We start from the raw sequence: 27,825 nt of genomic DNA, 5'->3' as shown, positions 1-27,825 counted from the left end.
TCTCTAGGGATTGAGTAAACCATTTTGAGCTTTCATTGGCTTTTTAACTTCATGTGGCTCCAACCCCGAGAAAGTCTATAAATGGTGGGGAAAGGGTCTCGTATTGGCTGGTTATTCTGTCTTCTGTGAGTGGTGATGATGCAGGGTCAGTGGTAGTAGTGCGTAGTGATGAAACTTGTGGTGGTATTGATATTGATGCTCCTCCTCCTCCTCCTCCACCTCCTCCTCGTGTGTTAGTGTTATGGTAATAATCTACTGATGAGAGGCTGCTGCTGCTGGTGCTAGGAGGGTGGTGGTACTGGCAGTGTTGTGACTGTTGCATTGCAGTCATTAAAAGAGGATGGTGAATCTGCTGCTGCACGGGATGATGACACAGGTATGAGACGTTGGATTCATCTCTTGGCCTATCCCAAGGCCTGCCTTGCTTGAAAATGCTCATCATCCCATTGCTGCAGTTTCCTGCAGAAAAAAACAAGGCTGTGGGTTCAATAGCTACTTATGTCCTACTAGCTACTAGTAACTACTAAGCGCTACAGCTACAATAATTAAGTTTCTTGGAAATTTCAGAAAAGATGATTAATTTAAAAAAAAAAAAAAAAGTTCACTGAGTTCAAACTTCTTGGTTTTTAGTTCTTACCATGAATGGACAAAAAATGAAAAGGAAAGAGCAAGGTTTGCCTTCGCTCCATTTCATGAAAACAGGAAAGAGATAAAATCTGTAGTATTACTAACTAAGCAATCAAATAATTAATCAGTTACTCTTGTCCTAAGGTTTGAGTAGGAAAAATATTCCTTCATATTTACTGAGCCAAAACAACAACTAACCAGAACAAGAATCCACAATCAATGGCCAAAGTCCAGTGCAATATTAGAGACCACAAATATGAAAAAGGAACAATTTGAAGCAACGAGGTAAGGCAAAAATACGAGGAAACGTGCTCTCTGTGTTAAGGGACACACCAGGAAAGATGTCACAGGATGTTTGTTGCGATGAACAAAATCCAGTGTGACGAGAGGGTACGATATTGCTTAGTACTGCTTCCCCACCAGCTGCCATGTGGGGTGAAATATTTGATCCACAAGCAATCCCAATGCCACCAGCACCTACACCGCCATTAAGATTTCCTCCTGACGAACAAGCTGTTAGGTTACCAAGTAGTGTTCCGTTGGAGTTATTAATCAGAGTGTAATTAGGAGGAGGAGGTCCTGTTGATTCTGTTTTGATGGGTGCACTTGCATCCCTCCTGCTGACAAAGCTACGGTCGTGATCTTCTACTCTCCCGCAGACAAATTGGCCCATCTTTCTCCTCCTGTAAGCACTGGATTGCTCTCTATACTTTCTAGCCATCACAACATGCCAATGGTTCTTGACTGCATTATCTGTTCTACCTGGGAAAAGTCTAGCAATCATGGCCCACTTATTCCCATATAGCCTGTGTGCTGCCATTAGTCTCTCTTCTTCTTCTTCAGTAAAAGCTCTCCTATTTATCCTGGGATCCAGCTGGTTAAACCATCTCAATCTGCAACTTTTACCTTAAAAAGGAACATGCACAAGCAAAGTTAAACATAAGAAGGTTCCCAAGACACGATAGAGCTCTTGATGAAGGAGAACTAGCTAAGGTTCTAGTTATTACCTGACCTTCCCTCCAACTTCTCTGCAATGAGATTCCAGTTTTGAGGGCCATAAAGGGCTACTAGTTCCCTAAGCTTTGTGTCTTCGGCAGGCCTCCAATGCCCCCTAGCACAGAGCTTTGATTGGCCACTATCTCTGCTACCAACGGCCTGAAGATTATTGCTTTGTTTTTCTTCACTTAAATCAGCATTAAGATCAATGGGTTGATTACCAGTTTCTCCAAATCCGTCACTGCAGTCGGATGAACCTTTACCTTCTCCCACGTCACTATTTTGGGATTCCTCCAGGAGGCATTTTGGCATAAAAGAAAAACCCCAACAAGGTCTTCCTTCATGTAAGCTATCTCGTGAAGAAGAAAGATAGTTTGGACTGATGGACAAACAGCTCATGTCTTCAAAAATCATGCCCATTGAACCTGAAGGAGGAGGAGAGGAAGATAATGGCGATGATAATGATAATGATGATGAACAAAGAAACGGGGAAGCCCCTGATGGATAACTGTCAATGCCCGTATTTATGCTACTAGTAGTATTTGGTGCATAAATACTACACTGCTTGTTTGCCATTTCCATCAACTCTTTATCCTTTCTGACAGAAGGGTGCTTTACTTTAACATCAACTCTACACGGTCACATTCATCTTGATCATGACGTGATGAAAAAGGGTGCAAAAAGAAAGATTTCAGCAGGGACCAGAGCTGAAGGAGAAAGAAGTTTGACAGATGGTGGAGTGAGCAGGAGAAAGAAAGGAAGAAGTATTGCAGCCCAGGATGAGATAAAGAAACTTGGGAGGAGCAAGAAAAACAGCAAAAGTGTCTCTAACAGAAAAGAGAAGTGTATGTGTGTGTTTGGGTGAGTCGATTAACCACCCCTGAGTGGACTGATCCTCACTGAACTCCAAAAGTTATTATCCCAATATTTATACTTGCGAATTAAAATTTTTTTACTCTAAAAGAAAAATAAAAAAGAAACTATCGCTCTCACTCGTACCAGAATAAGTAACAGATTTCTCCATTTTTTTTCCTTTTCCTGTTCCTGGGGAACAGTGAAATTGCTATCTTTTTCTAGATTTTAATATTCTTCTGTTTTCCCATGTCCTAATACCTATATATGCCACCAGCTGAGAGTAGAGGTGAAGGTCTTAGGCTGTCTCTCCCGACATTGACAAGAGAGACTTCAAATATAATGTCTGTTAGCTTCGTGTTATACAGGTCTTAGACACCCTTTATCTTGTCAAATGCTGAAAATGAAGCTTTGATTACACCACTTTAACCAACCCTGTCAAGAACATAGCACTCCATATCTTGCAACTTGTAATGCTAAATCTCCATTCCTATTCCAGTAGAAAAACTGTAGTCACAGTTGAGAATCTGTAATAGGAGATTTTGTGGTACAATAATATTTTGCATGTACAAACAAAATTGATCTTGCAATAATCGTCAATCAAATACAAATTCTACTCTAAGTAGGATAAAAATTAAATTTTGATGCATCAGAATTTTTTTTTTTTTTTCACATGAAAAGTGGTGATATGATTTTGACGTGATGCCAAGACTGGCAATTACAAATGGCAACAGGAAGAAAAACTACCTGTTGGGCCATTCTGCACTCTTTATGGCATTGATGATAATAATCAGAGCACTTAATAAAGAAGTTAACTTTTGCCCTCAAGACTCAACTGTTAAGGACGTAAATTAAGTGATCCTGAGATTCATAATTCAACTCTCAAATCACCATTTTTATAGACCAAAAATTAAAAGGGAGGGAGAAGTTGGATTTGACCCTCACTAATATTTCTTCAATTGCCCACAGACGCATATCATAAGCTAAGAGATTTTGAAGACTTAAAATTAATACTTAAATTCTTATTATGTAGGAGAAGTCACACGAGAGAAGCCAAAATAGCTAGAGCTTTCATGAATGCCGGATTACTGTTGTCACTTTTCACGCCTGATAGCCAATGACTGTAATGCTATCTCGGAAGCCCCTTTTGTATTTATGCCGCCAAATCACATTGGTGTTGAGTCATATTAATCATTCCTACATTGGTCTCGAGATATATATGTTTTGGTTTCCAATTCTTGTGATCGTATACATCAAGAAATTGACCCCACGATAGCTCATCAATACCAAAACTTGAAATAGCTGTTTACTAAATTATCACTTCCACTTCATCTCTTTCGTCAGTGACTCATTAAGCTTCTTAAGTTTAGCCAACGACAGAAGTACAAAAGCCATTACACATTCGGAAAAATTGTCCTGCTTGGACATATTCATATCTAAACTAAAGTACTTAATTATGATAAGCTATCCTAACTTTTTCTCAGTTTTAACCTTTTGTGATTCAATGCATGGCGATATTTTACAAATTGGAAAATACCGTAATCTTACAAATTGGAAAATACACATCGACATAACACCAAAATTTCCTACTAGTATTCGACTGGAATTTCTGGACAAAAAACTTTTCCCAAAATCCGTCATGTTATGTCAAATGTCATATCGTAGTGTAAAATTAGTACTACTAGAAGTTTCCCTTATTAGCTTGTGACGAGTAAGAGAAGAAATACAATAGACAGTCCAACTATTCACTGATGTCCAAATGTTCACAACAAGGAGGAAAACTTCTCTCAACAAGTTTGGTATTTTAAGAAAATTGCGTTAGAAAGAAGCTACAAACACTCTCGCGAACAAGTCCTCTATCCAATCATGACAATTGAAAGAAAGGGGAAAAATACCCAGCAATGTTGCTTTCTTTTTTTTTTCTTCTTTTAATTTTTCCTGCTTATTTAAGATTTTTCGTTACAACTACAACTAAGGAGGTTTGTCATCTATATTGACTTTTTCCCCTTAATGTGGGGGTTGAAAAAGCTGCATAAGGTTAGTGGTAAGTTTAGAATGATGAATGTTGCGGTAGGTGTAAGCATATCAATAAGTTTCTTATCGTCAATTATATGGCTTACATTCAGAATTTTACAAAAGATGTTTGGATTGCATTTTTTGTCATTTTTCATGGAAAAATTATTGTAGCGATTTGATATATGTGAGGAAAAAAGGTGATAGGAAAATGTGATCACGGAAAACGACAATATTTTCCGACGGAAACAAGCAATCCAAACAAGGCCGTTACAAGACCTAATTTTGCAAAATGGCCTTTGATATTTCGTTGGATCAAATAACTGGCAAGTATAGTGTGTGCGAGTGTATATTTGTATGTATGTATGTACAAGCGTGCAAGAAATTTTAAAAGCAAAATAATGTGTAAAAGTTGTTATAATTTGCAAATTATAGGTTCAAGGCGCACCCACCATAGGCAATCTGAAAAAATATGTCACTATTCCAAGCTTGGCGGTAACAATAATAATGATGGAAAATTAATTTGTTTACTGCTCTGTTTTGAACAATACTACTAAATTTTTTATTTCGCAGGAATGTTGGCAGAATGATCCGATTGAAGAAACAACTTGACAAGCTCATGAGATTTCCAAGGGAGAGTAAAACAAGTTTTAAGTCATAACATTAAATATGTCAAAGTCCAATTTCAACTATTTCCTTTGAGAGGAAAACAGTAGTGTATGATGAATATCAATTTTATGTACTTACTGGTATACCAAAACCTAGTCGCATACGTTTCATTAATTGTGTCAGTGTAACAGGAATGTACTACATTTTCAGTGAACTGAAACACCTTTGGTCAAATAACTTTGAAACCTGACTTTATATTTTTATTTTATAGGACACAGGAAGCAGGAACCCCAACCGAAATGCCTTATCACCAATTAATTGAAAACCACTCAATTAATAAGAATGGAAACAACGAAAGAATTGTCCCCATTTTTCAGTTACTTCCAAACTCAATGGCCAATATATAGGGTCCAACCAATGAGGCATGTTTTGTGTGTCGATATCTACTTCTTCTGGCTGGCCAGGTCAGTTTTATTGGTACAGCTTTCAAAGTCTTGGTATGTTGTTGATGTTTGCATGCATTGTGATGTGAGAGTAGAATACTCATTATATGCTACTTCTAATTGTTTACAAAATAAAATGCCCTTTTGGAGGAAAGCAATTTCCTAAAATCAACAATTTAGAATCCACATAAAATTAAATCAAGAGAAAGAAATCAAGAATTTGAATGCCACCACACACACACACACACACATATAGTTGTTTCTAACTTATAAATTAAATTAATTTTTTATATACGGTCAGTAATAGTAGTAGCGTGTATGGAAGCAGGAGCGGATGCATGTCACGTGTATAAATTTTAAAGAGTAAATTTACGCGCATTTAAACCCTGAAGTCCTCTAATATGAGCTAAGGCGGCCTTGGAAACATCTTCGTTAACTCTTTGATTGATTGCATAATATGGTTTATCATTTGTCATGCACAAAGTGTCCGTTCGGAGCTGCAGCAAAGATAGTTGGGGTTTAATTAAAGAATATACAGCCAATTCACGAGAATGTAAGCAAGAAACGTTAACGGAAGTGTTTGGTTTTGATCATTGATGTTGTACAAAAAACACAGACAAGTTGTGAGAGGGAACTGAGATGTTTGCAAAGCTTTGATGAGATGGGATTAGTTACGAGTGAAGACAACGATGCTGCAAGCAAGTTCCAAAAGAAACCAAACGTGTGTGTGTGGGTTGTATTTTGCAGACACGGACAACAGATGTATGTGGTAGCATCTGATGCCTAAACTTTTCAGACCACCACAAGCCAACTCAGTAAAACCCTGCCTACGTCTCTCTCTCTTTCTCTGTGTGTGTGAATTGTGTGTTAGAACTTAGAAGTGAGTGTGTGTGTGTGTTGGTATTTTTGACTGGTGAAACTGTGTGCAGTTGTCAAGCCAACCCTCCCTGGGGAGGGGAGGGACTGGGGAGCCCTCCCTGAAGACACATATACATATTCTCTCGTCATGCATATATTTTCTGTGGTGGCTTCTTTCCTAGTTTTATTTTCCCTCTGTCTAGTGCCTTCCCATGTGCACGTGTGGTCTCTATGAAGCTAGGTGACCCAGCACGTGTGGCCACTCTAGCATACGTAGTAGCTCTTCTTCTTCTTCTTTTTGCCCTCTGATCTCTCTCTCTCGTTTTGGGTTTAGGCACATATTTTGTGGAGTACAACATTAATAGAGTCGCATCTTAATTCAGTGGACAAAGAAACAACAACTTATCACATATTGATGATACATAATTGCATTTTCATGACCTTATCTTCTTGGATTATTTTGTACTAAACTCATGTGATAAAATTTCCATCCACCCACCTTCACCAGTCCTTTTCTTTCCAAGCACAAGTAGAAGTAGGCTCACTTCTTTGTCCATAGCCGCAGATGATGATGTCAAACCTAGGAAGTGGACAACATATTCTCAACAAAACCCATTTCATATATATATATGCATTTTTCGAAGAATAATAGTACTTTGGAAAGGGCTGCTCTAGTAGTCGTCATCGGATGCGTACACTAAAGCAGCAGCAGCCACTTTATACGTCGATCAACATTTGATTAGTTAATTAATAAGCTAATAAGATACTGAACAAAATATTATGTGTTAGTTATTTGAGTACATCAGCCGTGGCTTATTTGTCTGGTATGTACCCACACAAATATATATTATTGAGTTTGTTATAGGAAGCAAAAACGATATATATATATATATATATATATATTCATGATGATGTACGTATTATAAGTTGGTATAATCTCTCAAAAGTTCAACTATCTTTGAGGTGGTTGGATCAAAGTTTATGCGCAAGAAGTGAGATTTTTTGCTTCTGAAAGGGTGTAATGTGTTAGAATAAATAAGTCGGAGGTGCTGAGTTGCTAATCCATGCTCAGGTCTCTCATCCTCATGACTGACTCTCAGAAGAATACTAGCCAGCTAGGGCACCAAAAGAACAGGAGCCCCCCCACCCCCACAATGCTGATGTGAGTTGGCCCACAACAGAATAGGAGGATGACTGCTCCATGAGATTCTGTTGAGTCTGTTCCCCTGGAACTACATGAAAGGAAAAGGCCATTATTATAGTGTCCCTGTTGCTATGCAGTATTTAGGACGAGCTCCTAAAAACAAGACAAAATCCAACCACTAACGTGGGATGGGATTACAAGCCACAAGATAGTCTCCCACACAGGTGAAATAGGGTACCAGTACAACCAATAAGATAGATCATATGTAGCTAATAATGAGTGGCCATAAACCTAATGTCCTTTGCAAATTACTAGCCAGCAGCTGTGCACAATTTAAGCAAAACTTCAAAATGCAGGAACTTTTTTTTTTTTTTTTTTTTTGGAAAATTTTTGATTGGCAAATCTTATACTACAACGATGTTATCCAACATGTACAACTTTTTTTTTCATTTTTCTTTCACTTCCGCTTATTACAAAAATAAAAAAGTAAAGGAAAATGTGCAAGTAAAATATTAATAAGAAATTTGGATTGCGGTTTTCCGTCAGAAAATTACGTCGTTTTCTGTGATCACATTTCCCTATTACCTTTTTTCCTCACATACATCAAATCGCTACAGTAATTTTTTCATGAAAAATCATGGAAAATGCAATCCAAACACAACCTTAATTGCTTCACTCTATACCACATAATTAATAAAATTGAACATGTAATGCCTTGACCAAAGTGGTCGTGAATGCTATCCCAGTTTGGTCGCGCATGGCTCAGAAAGTTATTACAATGCATGTAGGGTCGAAAAATGAACCAAATTATTCTATACTCGAATCTGACTTTCACTTGGTAGAGTAGGGATGCAAACGAGTCGAGTCGGGTCGAATCATATTTTGGCCTAATCGAATCGAGTCTTAATCTTGGTTTATAAAGCTCGAGCTTTAAAAAAAATTAAAAAATATATTTTTTATTTTTTAAAAATAAATAAAATAATAATTTTTCTTAACAAATAATAAAATATTAGGAATATATATGTAATTTTATTATTAAAATAAAAATTATATATATACATATATATATAATCGAGATTGAATTGGTTCGCAAGCTAATGAATTTAGTATTTTTAAGCTCGAGTTTGACTTGATCAGCTCGATCTCGACTCGAGCTCAATGTTAATCGAGTTCGGATCCGATTGCGAGCGGCTTGATTTATTTGCAACCCTAGGTAAAAGCGAGTTCGACCTTGATGCACTAACTAGTCGATCCAAAATTAAAACAGCGTTTTATGTTCGATAACATTCAAATTCGATAAAAAAAAAACTCATTTAAACTCCATTCAAATTCGATAAAAAAACTCAATTTAAACTCCATTTGACAAATAAATAAGTTAAATTTGAACAAAATTTTAAACTCGTTAAAATAATCAAACAAAGTTGAAGATGTTCAACTTGATTACATTCATTTACACCCCTAAATGCACAGGCAATGAATGGTAGTTTCAAAAATGGCTATTGGTCATTGGAGCCCTGAAGTTACACTTGAATTGCTTCGGCCATCACATTTGTAGATATTACTGTAAAAGAAAAAAAATGTGGAAAAGATTTGCCAAGAAATATTTGGTTAATTCCACACTCTTTTGCGAGGCGAGTCAGAATGGATTTGTTTGGACTGTGATTTTTTTTTTTTTTAAAAAAGAAAATTTTAATTATATTATAAATATATTTTTCAATCATATTTTTATTTTTTTAAACTATTTTTTCACTTCACATGTATCAAATTATAAAAAAAGCGATGTTAGCATATAGTTTCCAAAAATTTGTCCAAATAATCTTTTATCCAGACAAACCCTATACTTCAACCCTTTCGAAACAAAATTGTCGACAAATTCTAATTACCAGAAGCGCTATTAGCAGAGGATTAAAACAAAACTCTATCAAATGGACGGGGTGATGGTTGGATTTGTCGCCCCGGTCCGCATCTCTCTGGTCCCCCCAAGTTTCCAAACCATTACCATATGCATATGTACAAGAGCAATTCCAACTCTCCTCTCTTCTTTCTTAAAAAGTTATCATGGATATTGTAATGTAGTAGCACTTGCCAGACCCACAACTTTGAAACTTGAGAGATGGATGCAAACCCTTCATGCTAGTCGCTTCTCCTACACAGGGGACATACGGCTGGTGATGGCCAAACCCTTGTGATTGTTGCCTTCCACACTATACTTCCTTAAGCTTTTTCTTGTTCGTACAAACAAGCTTTTTCTTGTTAGTACAAACTTTTCTTGTCGATACTTCACTTGAAATAAGAAAAAAAAATGTCGATCGCATTTTCAATATTGACATACCAGGCAATATATGACCATACAAACTGAGTGTAATACATGAAGTTAATTACTATTACTATTAATGAACGAATGCCATTACACTTGGGATTAAAGGACAGGAGGAATTTAGTAGTCAAACAGTCACCTGACAAAACTCGTTAGGGAGGAACAGAAGACATAAAGATATGCAAAGAGTACTTTTTGAATGACCCACAGTGAATTTCGGGGTGGGGATACTGTGCTGGGTAGGATGTGCCCTTCCCTCCATGAAAGAAAGTCCCAATGAGTAATTGATCCATCCTATCAGAAGAGTGAGAGAAATATACATAGCCCAAGCAAAAGGACACAAATTAATGTGTGTGCCATAGTTCCCAACTACCTCTTCCAAACACCCTAAGCCATTAGCTTCAGCTTTGCTTCTTGGGTGCTTTTGAGCTATATAAGAGAGACTAAGAGTAGTAGATAGTAGTGACCCGTCTCATCAATCCTCATGAACTTTGACAAGACCACTTATGTGCTACTAATTACATACATCCAAGATCATGATTGCACATGCATATTGATTACTTACTTCAAAATGTTGTTCCATTAATTAATCTGATACATAGGGCTTGGTATATACACCAGCAGATAATGCGAAGAACTATCCGCCATAATCAATTGTTTCTTTAGTGCTGATAAGTGGGTGGACCGCAACTATGCAGCTCTAGTCTCTCTTCTTCCTTTTTTTTTTTTTTTGGGAGCAAATGCAGCTCTGGTCAACACATATATAGCTCATTATATTACTCGTAATTGGCATGCATGATTTGCTTCTTTTTTTTCCATTAGTTGAGTACCCAAATTGAGTTGGGGCAGAAAAGAAGAGGAAATGTGGACATAAATAAATTCAAAGAACAGTTGGTCAAGGATGAGATGACAATCTGCTTTGTACAAAAAAAAAAAAACACAGACAGAGTTACAGTACTTCCACATCAAGTCTAGAAAAGTTAGCTTAAGGCCCACCGAGGAGTCTAGGCAACACATTGAATTAGGGGAATAGAGTAGAGTAGAGTCGTAGTAGAGAGACTGAGACTGGGAGAGTCCCATCCATGAGAATTGAGAGCTGGGACTGGAAGGAGCTAGGAGTTTTGTCTTACTGACTTTCCGTGAACCATACAAAGAAGGAGATGGATCTACAGGTAAATGATACCAGATATAGATAGTAAAGGTAGAAGGTGAAACTGTTGCAGTATAATCTTTGACAGTCAGTAAGTAGCTAAGTAGAGTACTACTGACATGGAAGATCTGAGCAAAGCATAGCGTTGCTTAAAGAAAGATGACATCATTAAAGTTCTAATACTATAAATGGAAAGGAAAGGTAGATTAATCTACCCCACTTACATTGCATGATTTGCTAGATGTTAACCACTCGTGACATAAAGCTATTTGGATCATAAAAGAGGGGGGGAGCACATTCAAGGTGCATGCTGGAATAGTGATGAAAATTGAGAACCCCAAGCGGTCCTAGCTAGCTCTATTTGTTGATCTTGGAGCAAATTTTTGATACATGGGCATACGGACATCATTTCCCTCCTGTATCCACTACTACCCCTTTTTTCTCTGTCCATGTGGGTTAGATATTTCTGACTTGGAACAGTGTATGATTTGGTACTAAGTTACAAGCGTATGTCATACTGTCCATGTACTCCTACGAGAGAGCACTGTCCAGTGAGTAAAAGCCCAGAAGGTAGTAGGAGTAGCGTTGGAAACCTGAGCTACGTTTGTACAGTTTTGTAAAAGTGTAAGTAAGTTATGTAACTGTGCATGGGGTGGAAAGTGTCAGGGAAGAGAGTAGTAATTGTGGGATGCATAGAGCATTGAAAGAAAAGGACGACAGTCTTTGATTCTTTGATTTTGATTGAGATTTTCTTACATTGGCTGAGGGTAGAGAGGGTTGAGGACTTGAGGAACAGCCCAAACGGGGAACGCAGTTCTGCTATGTTTCATTTCATCCACACACAGGCAGGCTCATACACAGAGAGATAGAGAGAGAGAGAGATTCTCGTCGTCCAGAATTGAAAATTTTGGGGTCTGCCTCTCTTTCTCTCTCTCTCTCTCTATCTTTAGTCTTCTTCTTCATGTCCACGTGCGCAGCATCCTATGTGCTGTTTCAAAGAGACAAAAACAGGCCCAACGGTTCATGCCCCCTTTCACACCGTACTGTCTAGCAAGCCTGTGCAAGTTTATGCGAATGAATGTCTTTACTAGTTAGTAGTACTACTTACTTAACGGGATATTTATGAAAGCCTCTTAGCCTTTTTCATCCTGTAATGCCAAAAAAAAAAGACTAATGAAGCTTGTAGCTTGATAATTTTTTGAGTGAAAGGATTTGATCCCTAACACTCTCACCTTCTAATCTACATTACCTACTGAAAATGCAGCTCTGGTGTCTATTATTACGAGTCCGAAGATTTGCAACCTTCCTTAGTTGAATCACTGGTCAAAGCTCTAATTGATTCTTTTAAAACCTGTTGCATGTCTTTTCCACTAGATCATCATACAGGGAACTGCTCATTTATGTAGCAGTACGTAGTAGGAAGAGTTGATTGAAATGTTAATCCCATCCTTCACCCCAGAGAGACCAACAAGAAAGAAATGAAAATCGAGTCGTCGCTAGCCCTTAAACACGAAAGCGTGAATGTCTAGAGCATTTCAATGTGCTTTAGAGATGCAAAATGATGATTGCTAGAAGCGTGCTTGCATGTATTGAGGAGGTCAACAGAAAAGAACAAAATTCTTCTCGAGGAATTTAATGCCATAGGAAAAGGTACCAGTGCTCTCCTGAAGAATTAAATTCGCTCCCAGAAATTATTAGTAGCAGAAGAAGCAGAGCAATTCCAATCCAGACTTTCCAGTTGATCATTTCCAAGAAGAAAAGGCATTATATATCAAGTAAATAATCAACCCTTCCACAGCCTCGAGTCAGATTGTTCAAGTCAGTAAGCAAGCAAGCATTACATCATCGCATCAGAATGTCAGATTTCAAACCTAACTGACTTAAGGTTTGTCCTTTCTTGGCATTGGAAGGATGATGAACCACCCCAAACCTTAACTTAAATGGACCTTTATTGAGCACTCGTACATCTCATGCAATCCCCACCAGCTTCTCTAAGTCTCAATAATTTCACTGGAACATAGGTGGCGTGTCATGCAGTAATTACTTTTGCGAAAACAACAGTTCAAGCTTTGATGCAATTAACAGTAAGAACATGTTTTAAATGATTATCAAATGAAGAAACTAGTACATTATACGGTCCAAGACATACTAAAAGGTTCTTTGGTACAAACAAATGATTTGCACTATTCAGGAAGGGTAAGCTGGACCGTTTAGGTGCATAAGTTATCTTTTCCAAGGCAGGGAACAGATACAAAAACAGAGGTTACACGTACACCAATCACCATTGCAAGAATCCGGTATAAAACTATAAAATCTCAGTCATTGTTGGATATGTTTCATCACTTTTTTCTTTTTAATTTTTACAAGCATCTGCATTCCATGTCATCTTTGCTTTTTCTCATAATTAATTCAAAGGGGTCCTAGTCTCCCAGGTTTAAGATTTTTCTGGCCTCTTGTCAATACATATAAACTTGCCAAGCCCCTTCATAAGTTACCCTAAAAATGTACTGGGGCAACGGTAAATGAACTCAATGCTAGCTTTTGGTTGGCCCAGAAGATAGGAAAAAATGTTTCTGCAGAAAAAACAGGGGAAAAACAAGGAAGAGGGGTGATGGTGGGGACATTTAATTTTAGGTGGTCAAATGAGCCGACGAAGACTTGGTGTGGTAAGTAGCAACAATAGAAGATTGCAGTGATAGATAGCCTCAACAATGGAGAGTTTGGTCTTTGGTCTTTGTTCCCTACAAATGTTTGGGTCAGAATCTCATCACCTGCAAATTAAATTTCCCCTATATACGAGTCCTCCATAGTCCCCTTTCTTCTTTCTTGAAGAAAATATAAACCTTGTTGCCTTGTAGAGAATGAATTCTTAAACGGGTAAATTGACTTGAGGTGATGAAGTTGCAATTGGGCTTTTGGTCCATACTTCTCAGTTCAGTTTCCTCAAAGTACTACTCATCGCAGTGTGGGTTCAAGCTCCTCTCAATGTGCTTACCAAGACTCAGCCCAAACAGACCTCAAATATTAGATTCGGAGACCTTAATACTTTTCAAGATTCCCAGCTGTGAGTTGTAAGGTCCAAACATCAGGTCCCAGTCTTTGTGCAGTCCCAACTGGTTGTTTTAAGTTTACAGCCTCTACAGGACCCAGCACCCAATTTTGGTGATCTTCCACTCAGATCAAAATAGGCTTCGATATAGGCCATCCAATTATCTTACAGTCCAGTGATCTTCCAAAGCCTTCGCTCTAATAATAAAATGTTAATGTACGAGGATTAGCAGCACATGTAAGCTTGGATATGAGATCCTAAATCTAATCCTTTCGTAATTTTGACTTGCCACTAAGCATCTTGTAAGCCTCTGCAGAATAAATGCTAAACAGAGGAAATCGCAAGGAAACTAATACGAAAATAGGCACATCCTACAGCTAATTCAGTCTAATGTAGGGGAACTTGCGAACTCTTCCAGACGAGTAGAGAACTAGCTGTAAGAGTTATCAAGAGGAGAAAATCAACATCGGGGTTAATGACATGGTGAAACGCATAACCCTAAGCTTCAGATAGCTTTGCCGTTTCTATACAAATCAGCAGCTGCATGACAAGCAGGGAATGTAAAGAGAACACAGAAGTGGAACATTTCCAAAGTGACAATGAGAAAAAGCCTCCACAATGAGTACAATCCTATCATCTCATCTAGTAATCTATCAAGAGCTCAAGTACTCACTATGCAGCAATCATCAAGTTCTATTAAAAAGTCAATCATCTGCTTGGTGATCTTATATCCTTTTTCTGAGGCACAGATTTCATGTCTTCAGTAAAATGAGATCTTATATCCTTTCGCAAAGGATCAGATTGCTGTATATCAAAACAAAGATCCAATCTCAACCCTCACTACACCTGAAGAGGACCTACCAGTAACCATGAAGTGTTCGTAGATGCATAGCCACAAATACAAAGGAACCAAATGACAATGAAACGAGAAGCGGAGTTTGAAACAGCAATTAAATTAGTCAGTCATATGCAGACGCTGAAGACTGATAATATCTAATAGTCTTAGCACCATTAAGGAGTCTGTACTACCATCACTAAAGCTCCACTCTTATACTAAAACAGGATTTTGGTGAATCCAGAATTGCAACGCTACACTTATTGGAAAATAAAAAATTCCAAGCTACAGATTACCAACATTAAGGCCAGGTAAAAAGAAAACGGTGTTAGAACTGAGGACTGTAAGAATATAGAAAGTCAGATTTCTCCAATGTGGCACTGATTTACAAAGACAAACTATTTTGATATTTTGTCGTGTATGTTTTCTAGCAATGAATATATGAGGATTCACAAAAGACTTGAACGCTTGATGCTTGCGCTGAAAGGATCGATGTCTCTCTACCTCACACTCCCTCTCTCATTCTCTCTAAACCGTGGATGGTTATATACCAGCTGTATATTATGGACATTAGCCCTGTATAATATGGACATCGACAATACTCAAAATCTTTATTATAAGCAACCAAAATCATTTCAGCCACTCTAATCTGTCCAATAATGTCCGACCATCCATATAATTACACAATAAGCACAGTAACAAAAGGACCAAAACATTAAGCCAAGCGTATGAATTAGCTATCAAACTCATCTTTTAGGAAAGGAAGACCTTATCTTTTTTGTGTAAACGAACATACAGCTGACTAAAGTACAAATTTTTAACAAACAATGAACAAAAATATACTTGACATTGGGCTGTCTTCACCAAAATTTACATCTAAACAGAACTGAAAAATCAGAGCCAACTTACTACAACTGCCTTTCCTCTACTAATTCCAACTGCATTTCAATCAACCGGGCATTGAACTCCCCGTCACTCACTGTCAACATCTTTGATAACGGCAATGACAACCCGTGTTCCACCAAAATCCGGTGCCTTTTCTTTATCTTCCCCTCTAAATTAAACGAAAAATACTGCGGGAATCTCTTCAGCTCCTCCAAATCCCCGTTCATTTCCTCCAAGAAATACTCCAATTTCGGCATAAAATTATTCTCTATGCTAAATGTCAACAGCGAAGGTGACCTGATCACCATCTTCGCCACCTCGTTGTACTCAAATCCCAACCCCATCAAGAAATCAATTTTGGGAGTTAAGGTATGATCTACATTGGATACCAATAAAACAGTGGTTTGGCAAGTGATTCTATTGGCGCCAACAAAACCCAATTTTATCAAGAATTCAAGCGCGGGTTTTAACTGACTCTCGACACCACTGACTAACAATCTGGGGCATCTGATTATACATTTACGGATATCGGAATAAGGGATTTCGACGTCGTTTAACAGAAACTCGAAAACAGGGTAAATTTGATTGCTGGGGTCAGCTGTGAGGAGCTGGGGGAACATGTCAAGAATGCGGCCTAGGGCAGACTGCTCTATACCCATGGAAGAAAGGCAGTGCTCGACGGATTGGAGAGAGGAGAGAGGGGCAGAACGGAGATTTGGATTTTTCTGGAGGACTTTTGTGGGATTGACTTTGAGGGATTCGAGGTAGAGGATTTTCTCCCGGAATTTTAATCCGGAGTCAACTGTTGTGGTGGTGGGGGTGTGGTGGGAGTTGAGGGCTTTTCGGGAAATGAGGGGTTTGGGAGTGGAAATGGGGTTTAAGCCGGTGGTGGAGGAGGAAGAGTAGTGGGGAGATAGGGGCTGAGGAAGAAGCAGCTGCAGTCGGAGTATCATCACTGAACTGAACTACTGGCAGTCAAAGGATAGGAGCCGGGTGAAACAAGAGTTTTTTTTTTTTTTTTTAAATGGTAAAACAAGAGCTTTTAGTGAGCCGAATCGATAGGGATAGCTTTCAACGAGTAATTGGATTCGAATATTAACTAATTATAAATATTGTTTGAATTTGAGTTTATTTGTATAAATATTTGAGTTCAGATTCTAACTCATAAATGAGCCAAATTCGAGCTCAAATTTGATTTTGAAGTTGATCTAATTATATTTTTAATAAATAATACATTATTTAGAATAAGTTTAATTGTACTTATTGATTTTTAAAAAATAAATAATGCTAATGTATGTATAAATACTTTTTTTAGTGAATTACAATATATATTTAATAATATTAAATGTATTTATATTTATTTTCATAATTATATATGTATTCATGAATTATTCGAATGATTCATGAACATGTTTATAATTGATTTGATTATTAAACAAGTATAATATTATGTTTGAAGTCGATTCATTTATTAAACGATCAAACTTTTTTCGAATTCGAACAAGTTAAACACAAACACATTTGCAAATAGTTTGATTCATTAAAAACTCTAGGTAAAATGACATAGCAAATGCTAGGCTTCAACCTGCCAAGATGCAACGGGCGCCCCGTGGCAAATAGGTCCTCGCAAGTTCCATTGGCTGCAAGTTTGCCTCTCCTCCCCACCTTTATTTTTTATTTTTTAGAGTCATTATCACTTTACTTCTTTAAACTATATTACTGTTATCTATTTACTATCCTAATACTATCTTTTATCACTTTAACCTCATAGGTAATTCAACTCAGTATGTTAACAAATTTTGAATAAAAATACCCTTTTATTTTATAGCATTATTACATTATTATTATTATCACTACTTTATCCCTTTAAATTATAGTGATACAATCAATTTATACCATAACATTATTTTCTAGGTATTTTACCCCACCGTTAACCTAACTAATATATTCAAAAAATTTTTAATCTATTTACCTTTTTTTATATATAATTAAAAATAAAAAATTGGAATGATTATTCTTCCTTTTTTCACTTTAAGTGTTCCAAAAGCATAAAAATAAAAGAATTTTCCAAATTAGGAAAAGAAAAAGAGATAGGAGAGAAGGAAATAGAAAATTACATTTTGCGAAGAAAGAAAATAAGTATGAATATAATATTATCATATTACTTTAACATCGTTGGGATTAGGATTGGAATTTGAAGGTACATAAAAACGTAAAGTAATTTTAAAATAAAAAAAAATTGAATTCTTTTTATTTGTACTATTTAAAAAAAAAAAGAATTGAGCTCTCTCTCTCTCTCCCCCTTCTATATTTCTATTTTTTTCATTATTAATAGAAAGAGATTAATGTTTTGAATTTGCTTTCTTGATTCTAAAAAGAAAAACTAAAAAGAAGAAAAGTCACTCTAAATTTTTTACTATTTTTATTGTACAAGGAGGAGGGTACTTTCTTCTAAAATTCTTTAACTTGCTAAATTGGTTTAACGGTGGGATAAATTGCATAAAAAATAACTCTAGAATGTAAGTTGATAATAATGCTATAGTATATGCGGGAAATGTGATAACAATTTAAAGGGTTAAATATGTATTCTCAATTGAATTAACAAATTTCATTAAATTTAACTATTAGTCTTGAAAGTAAAGTCGGTGAGATGTAACGTTAAGGGAGTAATTAATAATGAAATCAAATATAAAGTGATAATGACCATTTTTCTTTTACCCCTTCCCGCCCCTTCTCATTCCCTCCCAGTCCGACTAGGAAAATAGTACTCACATGAATGATGCAGGATAGCTTCAGCGGAATTGGGCACCGGTGTAAGTCTGCCCACAGGACCAGCCAGCAGCGGCAACATCGTAGAACACCGCGGCCATCACTTTGAAGTGACCTTAAATGAGTGGCTTTTGCCATTAAGATAGGTGTTGCTTTGCCAATTTTCGGCCCAGTCTCTTGACGTATGTTCTGGACTCTTTGATTGCCACCGAATGGCCCAGTATAGAATTTAAAAAGAAATTGTCTGGCCTTGTGGGTTGTAAGTCTATGATTGCATAATACAGCTGTTAAAATTAGTCTTAATTTGTGGAAGGTTGACAATAATTTGCAAAAATTGGCTCTTTAATTTCTCATTGATAATTTTTGGATACCAAAATGTTTTTTAAATAGTAATATTTTGCTTGCATCATAAATACATTTTTCAATTACTCTTTTATATTTTTAACTACATTTTTATCTTAAATACATCAGATGATGATAAAAAGTATCAATGTAGTATACTATTGCAAATAGCTTCTTCACATAATCTTTTGAAAAGCTTTGTGCTATTGTAGTGATTTTTATAACACAGTTTTTAGGAACCCAGTGAAAGTTTGCATCTGAATGCAACAAGTCAAGTCCGTGTAAAAATGTTTTGATATGAATCAAGTACCAAACCATTAGCAACTTGTAATTTCCTTTTTAATAATTTCCCACAACTAGAAATGGTCTTAAAAAAAAAAAGACTCATTTTTTTTTTTTGAAATAGGTTGCTAATATTACAAAATGTTAAAAGTAGAGAAAGTAAGTGGTATTTTTTAAAGTTAAAGTGCGCTAAGTGAAAACTATTAGAAACCTCAATAGAGGTTTTCTGAAATTATACCTAAGAAAAAGGGTTAAAACACTACCATGTGCCAGTACAGTGTAGAAAATTAGGAAAATTTTGAAATATGTTTCAATAGGAGATTATTTGAAATAATTACTATAACACTTTTTATGATATAACATATGTGAGATAAAATAGTTGTTAAAAAAATTAAAAATTAATTAAGAATTATAATCCCTCTACCTCACTTTGATATGCTTGATTTCCCTTTTCATCCATCCAAATTTATAATCCACTTTCTAAAATACAGTTAACTTTATATTTCTCTAAAATACCCTTATTTAATGTAAATTATTATTGAGTATCACCTAACTTTTAACTTTTAGGAAGATAGTAAGTTACACTTATTCTTCCAACAAAGTTAATTAAATTTTTTTTTAAATTGTGTGGAAAAAAAAATCAGAACTATGAAAATGGGACGAATGTCGTAATTACCACGCCTTGTTTGGACACCGGTAAAAACTAACTAGAGAATTAAAAATTAGACAGTCGCATAGTACCAACTACCAAATAGAAGGCAATCAGGCATAGCTTTAACCAAGAGCGAGAAGCCATGGTGGGTTATTTGGGGGGCTCGAAGATGAAGGCTTGAGCCAATTTACTTGTGTGGCAAAAGAGTTGCGTCCGAGGCAGAGAGCATATTATAGTCACGGGACTCTAGATTGTGGAGAAAGTTTTCTTACATATGAGGATATGACAGACTGATCAAACTGTTCGTAGAGAAATCAGAAAAGTGAGACGAAAAGTCTGAGGTTTGACTAGTCATTGTCAGGCTTAGGACGTGGGCTTTCCCGCCGGAGTCCGAGACCCACACCTCATTTCCCGCCCGTTTTCTCCACCCGAGTTTGTTATTAGCTTTGGAGTTTGGACTCTTTGAGCTTTGAGGATCCTTTGCTTTTCCCCAAAATTCATTTCAATTTAAAGCCATCTTTGACGTTCAAACTTCGAAGGAAGTGAACGGGAAACTACTAGAACATGACTTTTGATTTAAACTGGTATAGTCAAGGTTTGTAAAATTGAGATTCTACATCGATTTTAGTTTCACAGGATCGGATCGTAGGATCGTAAGATCCTATCAAAAGCTCCTAATTGCAATTAAAGGTTGCAATTCTTTGATAAATTACAAATATATCACAAATATTTTCATTTACTTGCAAAATGGAGTTTCATATTTCACAAATTTACCAAAAAATTGTAGGATCGTACGATCCTAACGATCCTGCTACGATTCTACGCGATCCTACATAGACTCGGTTGTGTTTGGATTGCATTTTTCATGATTTTTCATGGAAAAATTACTGTAGCGATTTGATGTATGTGAGGAAAAAAGGTAATAGGGAAATGTGATCACGGAAAACGATGTAATTTTTCGACGGAAAACCGCAATCCAAACAAAATCTAATATGATTTGCGACTTTAAATACGATCCGGATCGCGATTTTGACAACTATGGATATAGTACTTTAAACGATTCCAGATGATTGAAATTTTGGTTAACGTGGGTCTCTAGGTTGAACTTGAAGGATGAATTTTTTCTTTTTACAATTTCAATTTTTTCTAATCATTTTCACCTAAAGTGTCCTTAGAAATCTTCAATGATTCTTTTGACACACTTGTTATATATTGGACGCAGTCAAAAAAGTGTTATAATAATTTTTTTAATAAAAAATTATTTGAAAAAATACAATCCAAATGAGTTTTTAATTGTTATTATCAAAGAGTCTCGTCAAGACAACTATGACAAGATGCGTTAAGAGAATAGCTAGAGATAATTTGTCTCACGGAAAGCAGAGGTTCTAAGTTCTAATTTTCGGACTCCCTTTCTACTTTTTAAATTCCAACCATTCCCTATTAGAAAAACATTTAGAAAAAAAAAGATATAATATGTCTTCCCTTTCATTAATTGAAATTACAACTACAATATATAAATTATAGTAAAGTTATTGTAGGTTTTATAATTTATGGTCCAAGTATCACAAGCTTTGAGTTTCTATTATGTGCATGTATCAATTAGCTGTAGTCTTGCGTTAGTGTTGCCTATTAGTTTTAATTTCATCACTATAAGTAAATTCTAGTCTTGTAGTATGGTAAAAAGACTAGAATTTCATCACTGGTCCGCCCAAGTGCCCAACCACCAAAAATCCCTCAACCCCCGTATTTGAGTTTGGGTGGGAAGGCAGAGAATCTTGCAGCGTGACCACGAGGATCTTTGTCTACTAAACTTTTTCTGCAATTCCATTTCCAAGTTTTGTGGAGTTGGGGATGCTTTTGGATTCTAAATGATAGTAAAAAATTGAAAGCAAACTTACATAGTACTAATCAATTTTTTTTGATTCTTTTTCTTTGGCGATTTCCATTTATAAGAAAACAGTAGTGAAGTCCATTTCCGAAACCGGTCAACATTAACTAAGAAAAAAGTTTGATTCTGAGCAAATTTTATGGAGTATTATCTCATTATTATTATTAATTTTCCTTTGGGCAAATGTTTGCAGACATTCTCCACGGTAAAATTGGTTTAGGGCAGGCAGTAAATCTTTTTTATTCTCGTAGTTCATTGAAACGGACAAGTATCAGAGGTCGAGACAACGATGTATCGAAGTGAAATGCTGCCGCAAATTGTACAGTCATGTGAAGAAAGGATTATACTAATCGACAAGTTATTTTCGTCAAATTGAATTTTACTGAGACAATTAAAGAACAGAACTGTTCAGCACTACTAGTAGAGAATAAAAACTAAAAATATCATCAGCACTTGAGACAGATCATGTTGTACGAGGAATTGATTCTGCATCAACAGCCAAGGTCTGGTCACTGGTTTAGTACAAAATTTACTAGTCGGCGAATTTAGCATTACACATGATGGTTCTTGTCTTCCAAACGTTTTGTGTTTTTTTTTTCTGAGTCTAAACCCTGTGAGATGGGACTAATTTCATCAAAAGAATGAACCTAAATCAATCCATCACTTTGGGATGGTACGAAAGAAGTTGTCGGTAGAATTTAAAACACTCCTTCATTGATATTCAAATCGGATTTACAATTGCACTTCCATAGAAATTAACCACCACATGGTACAACTCCGGCTGGATGCTGAAGAAGAAGATCAAATCCCAACTAGACAAAGATATAATAACCCCCCCCCCCAAAAAAAAAAAAAAAAAAGCACATACTAAAGGCGGGTGGTTATAGTCCACCTCTGCCCAATCATCTTCTTCTTCTGCCTCATAACGGACCGAAGGAAAAAAAAAAACTAAAGACCCCAAGAAGTTTTAAGGTCTCCAAAACGGACACCCCACAAAATGGGAGAGGGACAATCTTAAAATATGCCCTCCTCATTTCCCCCCTGTAGGGCCAATACCCTGCCTAAAATATAGTGGAGTACTACTTATCTTCCCTCAATTATACCATACTAATAAGTCGTCAAGGCAACTTGAGACGGATCCCTATTGCCTAGTGAAATGAAAAATTGAAAACAAAAATAGTCACAATACTAATACTAGTGACCAGTGACCACATAAAGTATATCAAGCCCCCCTACCAAATCATAGTAATAGCTAAAAAAAAAAGAGTATTAAATGAAGCAGGAGCGGGAGAGCTTCAGCGGAATTGGGCACCGGTGTAAGTCTGCCCAAAGGACCAACCAGCAGGGGCAGCGTTGTAGGACACTACACTGCGGCCATCACTTGTGGTGACCTTAAATGAGAGGCTCTGCCCGTTAAGATAGGAGTTGCTCTGCCAGTTTTGACCCCAGTTTCTCGACATTTGCTGCCAGCCAGTTCTGGACCCTTTGATTGCCACCGAATGGACGTCACCAGCACCACCAACATTGGTGACCAGCACCAAGTTGAAGTAGGAATGACCGTTTATTGTGAACCTTATGCCTCCCCTTCTCCTGCAGGGCACCCTACACATAAAAAAACAAAAAAAAAACCCATTAAAAGAAGGCAGGACAGAAATACCATTAAAGAAGTGAAGAATCAAATTGATGAGAACAAGAAGATCCGGATTCACATTCAAGTCCGAGAATCAAGTTTCGTGTCGATCACCATCGATCCGGGGCTTGTTAATGCGAATTTCGTTCCGTTTCGTCAACAGGGTTCATATCATATCACAAATACTAGTCTACTACTGTCAATTTCTCCATTAGTAGAAGGGTTTACCACAGCCCATGTGACTGTCATAGGAAAGAATGCTTAAATACTACAAACTGTACAAGTCCTCGTGGTCATTCATTATAGTGATGGGAACATCACAAGAAAATAGAAGCAAGAATTTATTACCGTATGGCCCTACCATCCATTTCTAAGCAACGTAACCACTAGATTTAAGTCCAAAACCTTTCAGGTTTGCCGTTTTACTACAACTTTTTACCAGTCAGTCAAGTGAGTGAGTAACATGGATGAGGCCCATGTGGTAGCCAAGTTACAAAATTCTCCTCGGTCAAAAAGTTTTTTCAATGGAAAAAATTCATAAATTTGAAGAATTTTGCTTAGCATACCTTCTATAAGCAACAGGGACAATTCCAGCTCTGTATTGAGCCATGCGCTGGAAAACGGGCTGGGAGAGGTCAAAGTGCTGCAGGGGAGGGTTGCACCATCCCCCTGCACTGTTAGGCAGGGCATTGTTTGGAGGACAGAAATTGGTGGCTGTGACCAGAATGGCACCGGGCAAGCAATATTTAGAATTCACACATCTAATCTCAAAGCAAGATCCACAGCTCAACCCATTGTTGAACAGAGCTGTACTCAGTGCTGCTGTGTTTGTACCATACCCCTGGCTATACAAGTTTCCATAGCCACAAGCCCCACCTGTGTGCACAAGAACAGGAAAAAAATTATCAAGATCTGTGGAAATCCTCTTAACATGCAGGCCAGAAGAAGGCAAGTTTCTAAACCGGTGCATACCCATTGTTCCAGAAGCATCGCCCCCTCCATAAAAGGTGGCATGAGCATTAATCCACCCTCCGTATCCGTGAACACTGCTGACCATTGCAAGAAGTCCAACCAACAAAAACCCAGTAGCAGCCATTTTGATTCTGCAGATCAAAAAACAAAATTTAGCTATTAGAATTTAACATTTTGCTTGCCAAAGCCAAAAAAATTACAACAATTGCAAATGTAGCATATTATTTCTCAGCTCATCTGATCTGAACATTGCGAGAATTATATTAAAAAACGAGAATGTAGCAGAAAGATACATACTTGGCAATTGAGCAGAGAGAAAGAAGGAAGCGGAGAGAGTTTGTGAAGAAGAGAATGGAGATGGTGGTGGGAAGAAAATGGGTGTTGGAGAGGGGTTTAAATAGGAGTTTAGAGATGGGCTGCTGGTTCTGTAAGCTACGGTAAGGTAACAACTAACTGACACTTTTTTTTTTTTTTTGGGGCTGGGGACCAGCAACTGTTTAGGTACATAACCTCCCGCAAAAAAAAATGGAAGAGAAAGATAAAGAAATTGTATATTACTATTTTTTTTTTTAAACAATCGTCATTAGTCTATTCTATATTTATTCATATTTTTATTTTAATCTATTTTAAGAGGAGAATTCAACTAGGTCAATTGAGGACTGGCAAAAATTGAACTTCAATTAAATCAAATAAATGCATTACTTACGCGTACAAATTTTAAACCATTTAAATATCAAGCCACATATAATGAAGGTTTGATGGTACAATAAAGGCAATTTCAAAAAGGGTAGGAGTGAGGGGGTGGTTTTTATTGTTAGAAAGGGTGTGGTTTTGGTGCTTTGTGGATGGGAAATTTGACAAAAGCAAGCGGGGCCTTGGGTGGATTTTCCTCTTTTTGAATTTTGAGAATTCAAAAAACATATTCCATTCTCAGCACATGCAAGCTGACTACACTCAGAGCAACGACCATTTGCCGCAAAGTCCCAGACCCCCCCTTTTCTCTCTTTTGTTCTTTTTTGATATGATTTCTTCCTTGCTTTTTTCTTTTTTTCTTTTTTGGCCCCGGCTGTATTTGTTTATCTTAACCCTAATTAAAATTGGAGTAATTAATTTTTTAACTGAACTTCAATTAAGGAGATTTTTGTGTTTGGATTGCATTTTTTATGATTTTTCATGGAAAAATTACTGTAGCGATTTGATGTATGTGAGGAAAAAAGATAATAGGGAAATATGATCACGGAAAACGACGTAATTTTTCGACGGAAAATCGCAATCCAAACAAGGCACTTGTTTGCCCTTTCTTTCTCGTGGATAATAATAATGAAAATGTAACATGGCAGGCGACAAGAACTAACAAATGATTATAGGCCCTTCGAAATTAATTTTGTTTTACTATTGACTGAGGCCTAGTTTAACAATTTATTTATCTAACTTTCTTATTCTTCATCGCATTTTACTAACAGGGTAATAATCTCGACTGTACTCGATTATGCCTACGTGTTGTTATGCTAAGCAATTCAGTAGTTTAGAAGAATCTTTTGTGATGTGAAATTGAGAGAACAAGGATTGAGAACAACCCAAAAAAAAAAAAGAATAAAGCAAAAGAAAAAAACAAATTGAATTGAATGCTACAGCTGCTTGACACATGTAAAGCAATTCTGGATATTGGAGATACCATCACTCTATCGACGGAGAAAAAAAAAGTATCCCAAAAAGTGGCTATTTTTCCAATAAAAGAGAGACACAAAAAGATTTTCTAGTAAATGCAGCATAAATAAGCTCGGGCAACACCATCCACTCCATTAATTTCAATTTGCTTTATGGTTCAGCCGATTTATTACGGCCCGTAGAATACAGATCAACGAATCGGATACGATATCTGCTGTGATAAAGAGAAATTAATGAAAAGTACCTGCATGATTTAAAACATATTGAGAAAAATAATTCCTCTCATTTAATACCCAAATGCACAAAAGTCTGCAGAGCACCAGACTTTCACTCTTCTCAACTGTGACCTCTCAAATTCCCATGCCCCCTATTTTGGTTACTCTTAGTGTTAGTTAAAGGCCGGGCTAAGAGCAAGTGGGGAGGGCTTAGTTTAGTTTCATTCTTTCGTGGCTACTTCATTATTGGAGTGCAGGGATTCAAAATCATAATTCATGCTAGTATCTATAATTTTCAACTGATTACTGAAAACATATAGATTAAGAGTTATTGCACATGGTATTTTGTTAATTTGTGATTGATATTATGATTAAAAGATGAACCAAATTACTTGATAGTCTGAGTGGAGTTTGGATTGATAAGAACCCGTTCGAGTTTTGTTTGTGAATTGGTCAAATCGAGAATTGTCTAGTCAATGAAGTTGGGCCAGCTCAAACTCAGATTCGCTCGACTTGAGAAAAAACTTGATAAACCTAATCTTTCATTGAGTGTGTGTTGAATTTGGACCTAAATATTAAGTCTTAATTAAATATGAACCGGGTTTGCACCTTATTAGATCCAACCCTTTAATCCGAATGTATATATATATATATATATAACTATGCATAATATATGCCTATTTATATATATATATAAAATACTAATGCTAATACTTTGTACTTATGAGTTATGTATCAAAATATATTAATACATATAAGAAATATTAAATATACAAAATTATGTCAAAATATTCAAAAAGACAAATCTTAGTACAAGCAAATTAATGACTTTTGAAGATGTTTTGATTGTTGATTATGCTTTATTACTATTTTCCATGTACTTTGAACTAATTTGATACATTATTTTTGAAAAATTCTTGGTTTATATACTTTTTAACAAACTATTATTAAATTATGTATAGTTTTAATGTTGCAACCTGTGGATGTTAAATTAGCTCTAGAACTTACTAGTTATAGTAATTATATTAAAGAAATTAAGGAACAATAAGTGAATTTATGTTAAACTCGAAATAGACTCACAACTCGAATATTTTGTGAACTGAGTATGAGTTTCACATTTATTAATTCGAAACTCATAATTTGAATTTGGAAAGTGGTACTAATTATATTAGCCGAGTTTGGACTTGTTAAAATTCACCTCAGATGACCCAATTAATAGGTTTAGTCAAATCAAAATTAAGCAACATTTTATGTTAGATCGTAATATTTAAACTCGATAAAAAAGGTCGCTCGAGTTCAATTTGATAAATAAACAAATCATACCTGAAGAAAATTTCAAATTCGTTAAAATAATCAAACAAACTTGAATAGCACGGCATTCGATTTAATTAGACTCGTTTACACCTTTAATTGGCGTATAACCGGTTCACTACATTCTATAAATTATATATATATATATACACACACATTTCCTACTGGTTTTGCAGGCTTATTGAGAAAATGGTGCTGGATTTGGATTTTATTCTCTAAATTTAAGTACTCTGTCCACCGAACATTTCTTATCGCAAGTCCAGGTAATTTTAGTGAAAATTAACTTCGAGTACTACTTTATTTTGGGGTTTAATCATT

General features: G+C 36.3%; 3 protein-coding genes across 3 annotated transcripts; all 3 read right to left on the bottom strand.

Annotated features, from left to right (window-relative positions):
• Positions 1-843: 843 nt before the first annotated feature.
• On the bottom strand, positions 844-2,043 carry LOC113752646 (transcription factor MYB105-like). Its single transcript, XM_027296738.1, has 3 exons — positions 1,635-2,043; positions 1,037-1,533; positions 844-942 (listed from the first exon to the last, which is right to left on the bottom strand). The coding sequence occupies exons 1-3, from the start codon at positions 2,041-2,043 to the stop codon at positions 844-846; spliced, it is 1,005 nt and encodes a 334-aa protein (XP_027152539.1).
• A 13,495-nt stretch (positions 2,044-15,538) lies between these two features.
• On the bottom strand, positions 15,539-16,766 carry LOC113753632 (transcription termination factor MTEF1, chloroplastic-like). The gene has a single exon (XM_027297833.1). It carries the CDS (start codon positions 16,729-16,731, stop codon positions 15,802-15,804), a length of 930 nt encoding a protein of 309 aa, XP_027153634.1. The 5' UTR covers positions 16,732-16,766; the 3' UTR covers positions 15,539-15,801.
• A 5,630-nt stretch (positions 16,767-22,396) lies between these two features.
• On the bottom strand, positions 22,397-24,690 carry LOC113751629 (expansin-A1). Its single transcript, XM_027295699.1, has 4 exons — positions 24,611-24,690; positions 24,314-24,444; positions 23,908-24,217; positions 22,397-23,313 (listed from the first exon to the last, which is right to left on the bottom strand). Exons 2-4 carry the CDS (start codon positions 24,435-24,437, stop codon positions 23,007-23,009), a joined length of 741 nt encoding a protein of 246 aa, XP_027151500.1. The 5' UTR covers positions 24,438-24,444; positions 24,611-24,690; the 3' UTR covers positions 22,397-23,006.
• Between the last annotated feature and the right edge of the window lie 3,135 nt (positions 24,691-27,825).

Source organism: Coffea eugenioides, chromosome 11, assembly GCF_003713205.1.
Source record: "Coffea eugenioides isolate CCC68of chromosome 11, Ceug_1.0, whole genome shotgun sequence".
Taxonomy (NCBI): Eukaryota; Viridiplantae; Streptophyta; class Magnoliopsida; order Gentianales; family Rubiaceae; genus Coffea; species Coffea eugenioides.
The sequence above is the reverse complement of the archived record's forward strand: the minus strand, read 5'-3'. Positions and strand labels throughout refer to the sequence as shown.

Bases quoted from the DNA above. Each gene is read 5' to 3' on its own strand.
- LOC113752646 (XM_027296738.1), bottom strand. From the start codon at position 2,043: ATGGGCATGATTTTTGAAGACATGAGCTGTTTGTCCATCAGTCCAAAC. The intron at 1,534-1,634 runs GTAATAACTAGA...TTCCTTTTTAAG, and splicing joins GAAGTTGGAGGGAAGGTCAG to GTAAAAGTTGCAGATTGAGA. The intron at 943-1,036 runs GTACTAAGCAAT...CCCTTAACACAG, and splicing joins TGGCAGCTGGTGGGGAAGCA to AGAGCACGTTTCCTCGTATT.
- LOC113753632 (XM_027297833.1), bottom strand. From the start codon at position 16,731: ATGATACTCCGACTGCAGCTGCTTCTTCCTCAGCCCCTATCTCCCCAC.
- LOC113751629 (XM_027295699.1), bottom strand. From the start codon at position 24,437: ATGGCTGCTACTGGGTTTTTGTTGGTTGGACTTCTTGCAATGGTCAGC. The intron at 24,218-24,313 runs GTATGCACCGGT...TTGTGCACACAG, and splicing joins CGATGCTTCTGGAACAATGG to GTGGGGCTTGTGGCTATGGA. The intron at 23,314-23,907 runs GTATGCTAAGCA...TTTTATGTGTAG, and splicing joins GTCCCTGTTGCTTATAGAAG to GGTGCCCTGCAGGAGAAGGG.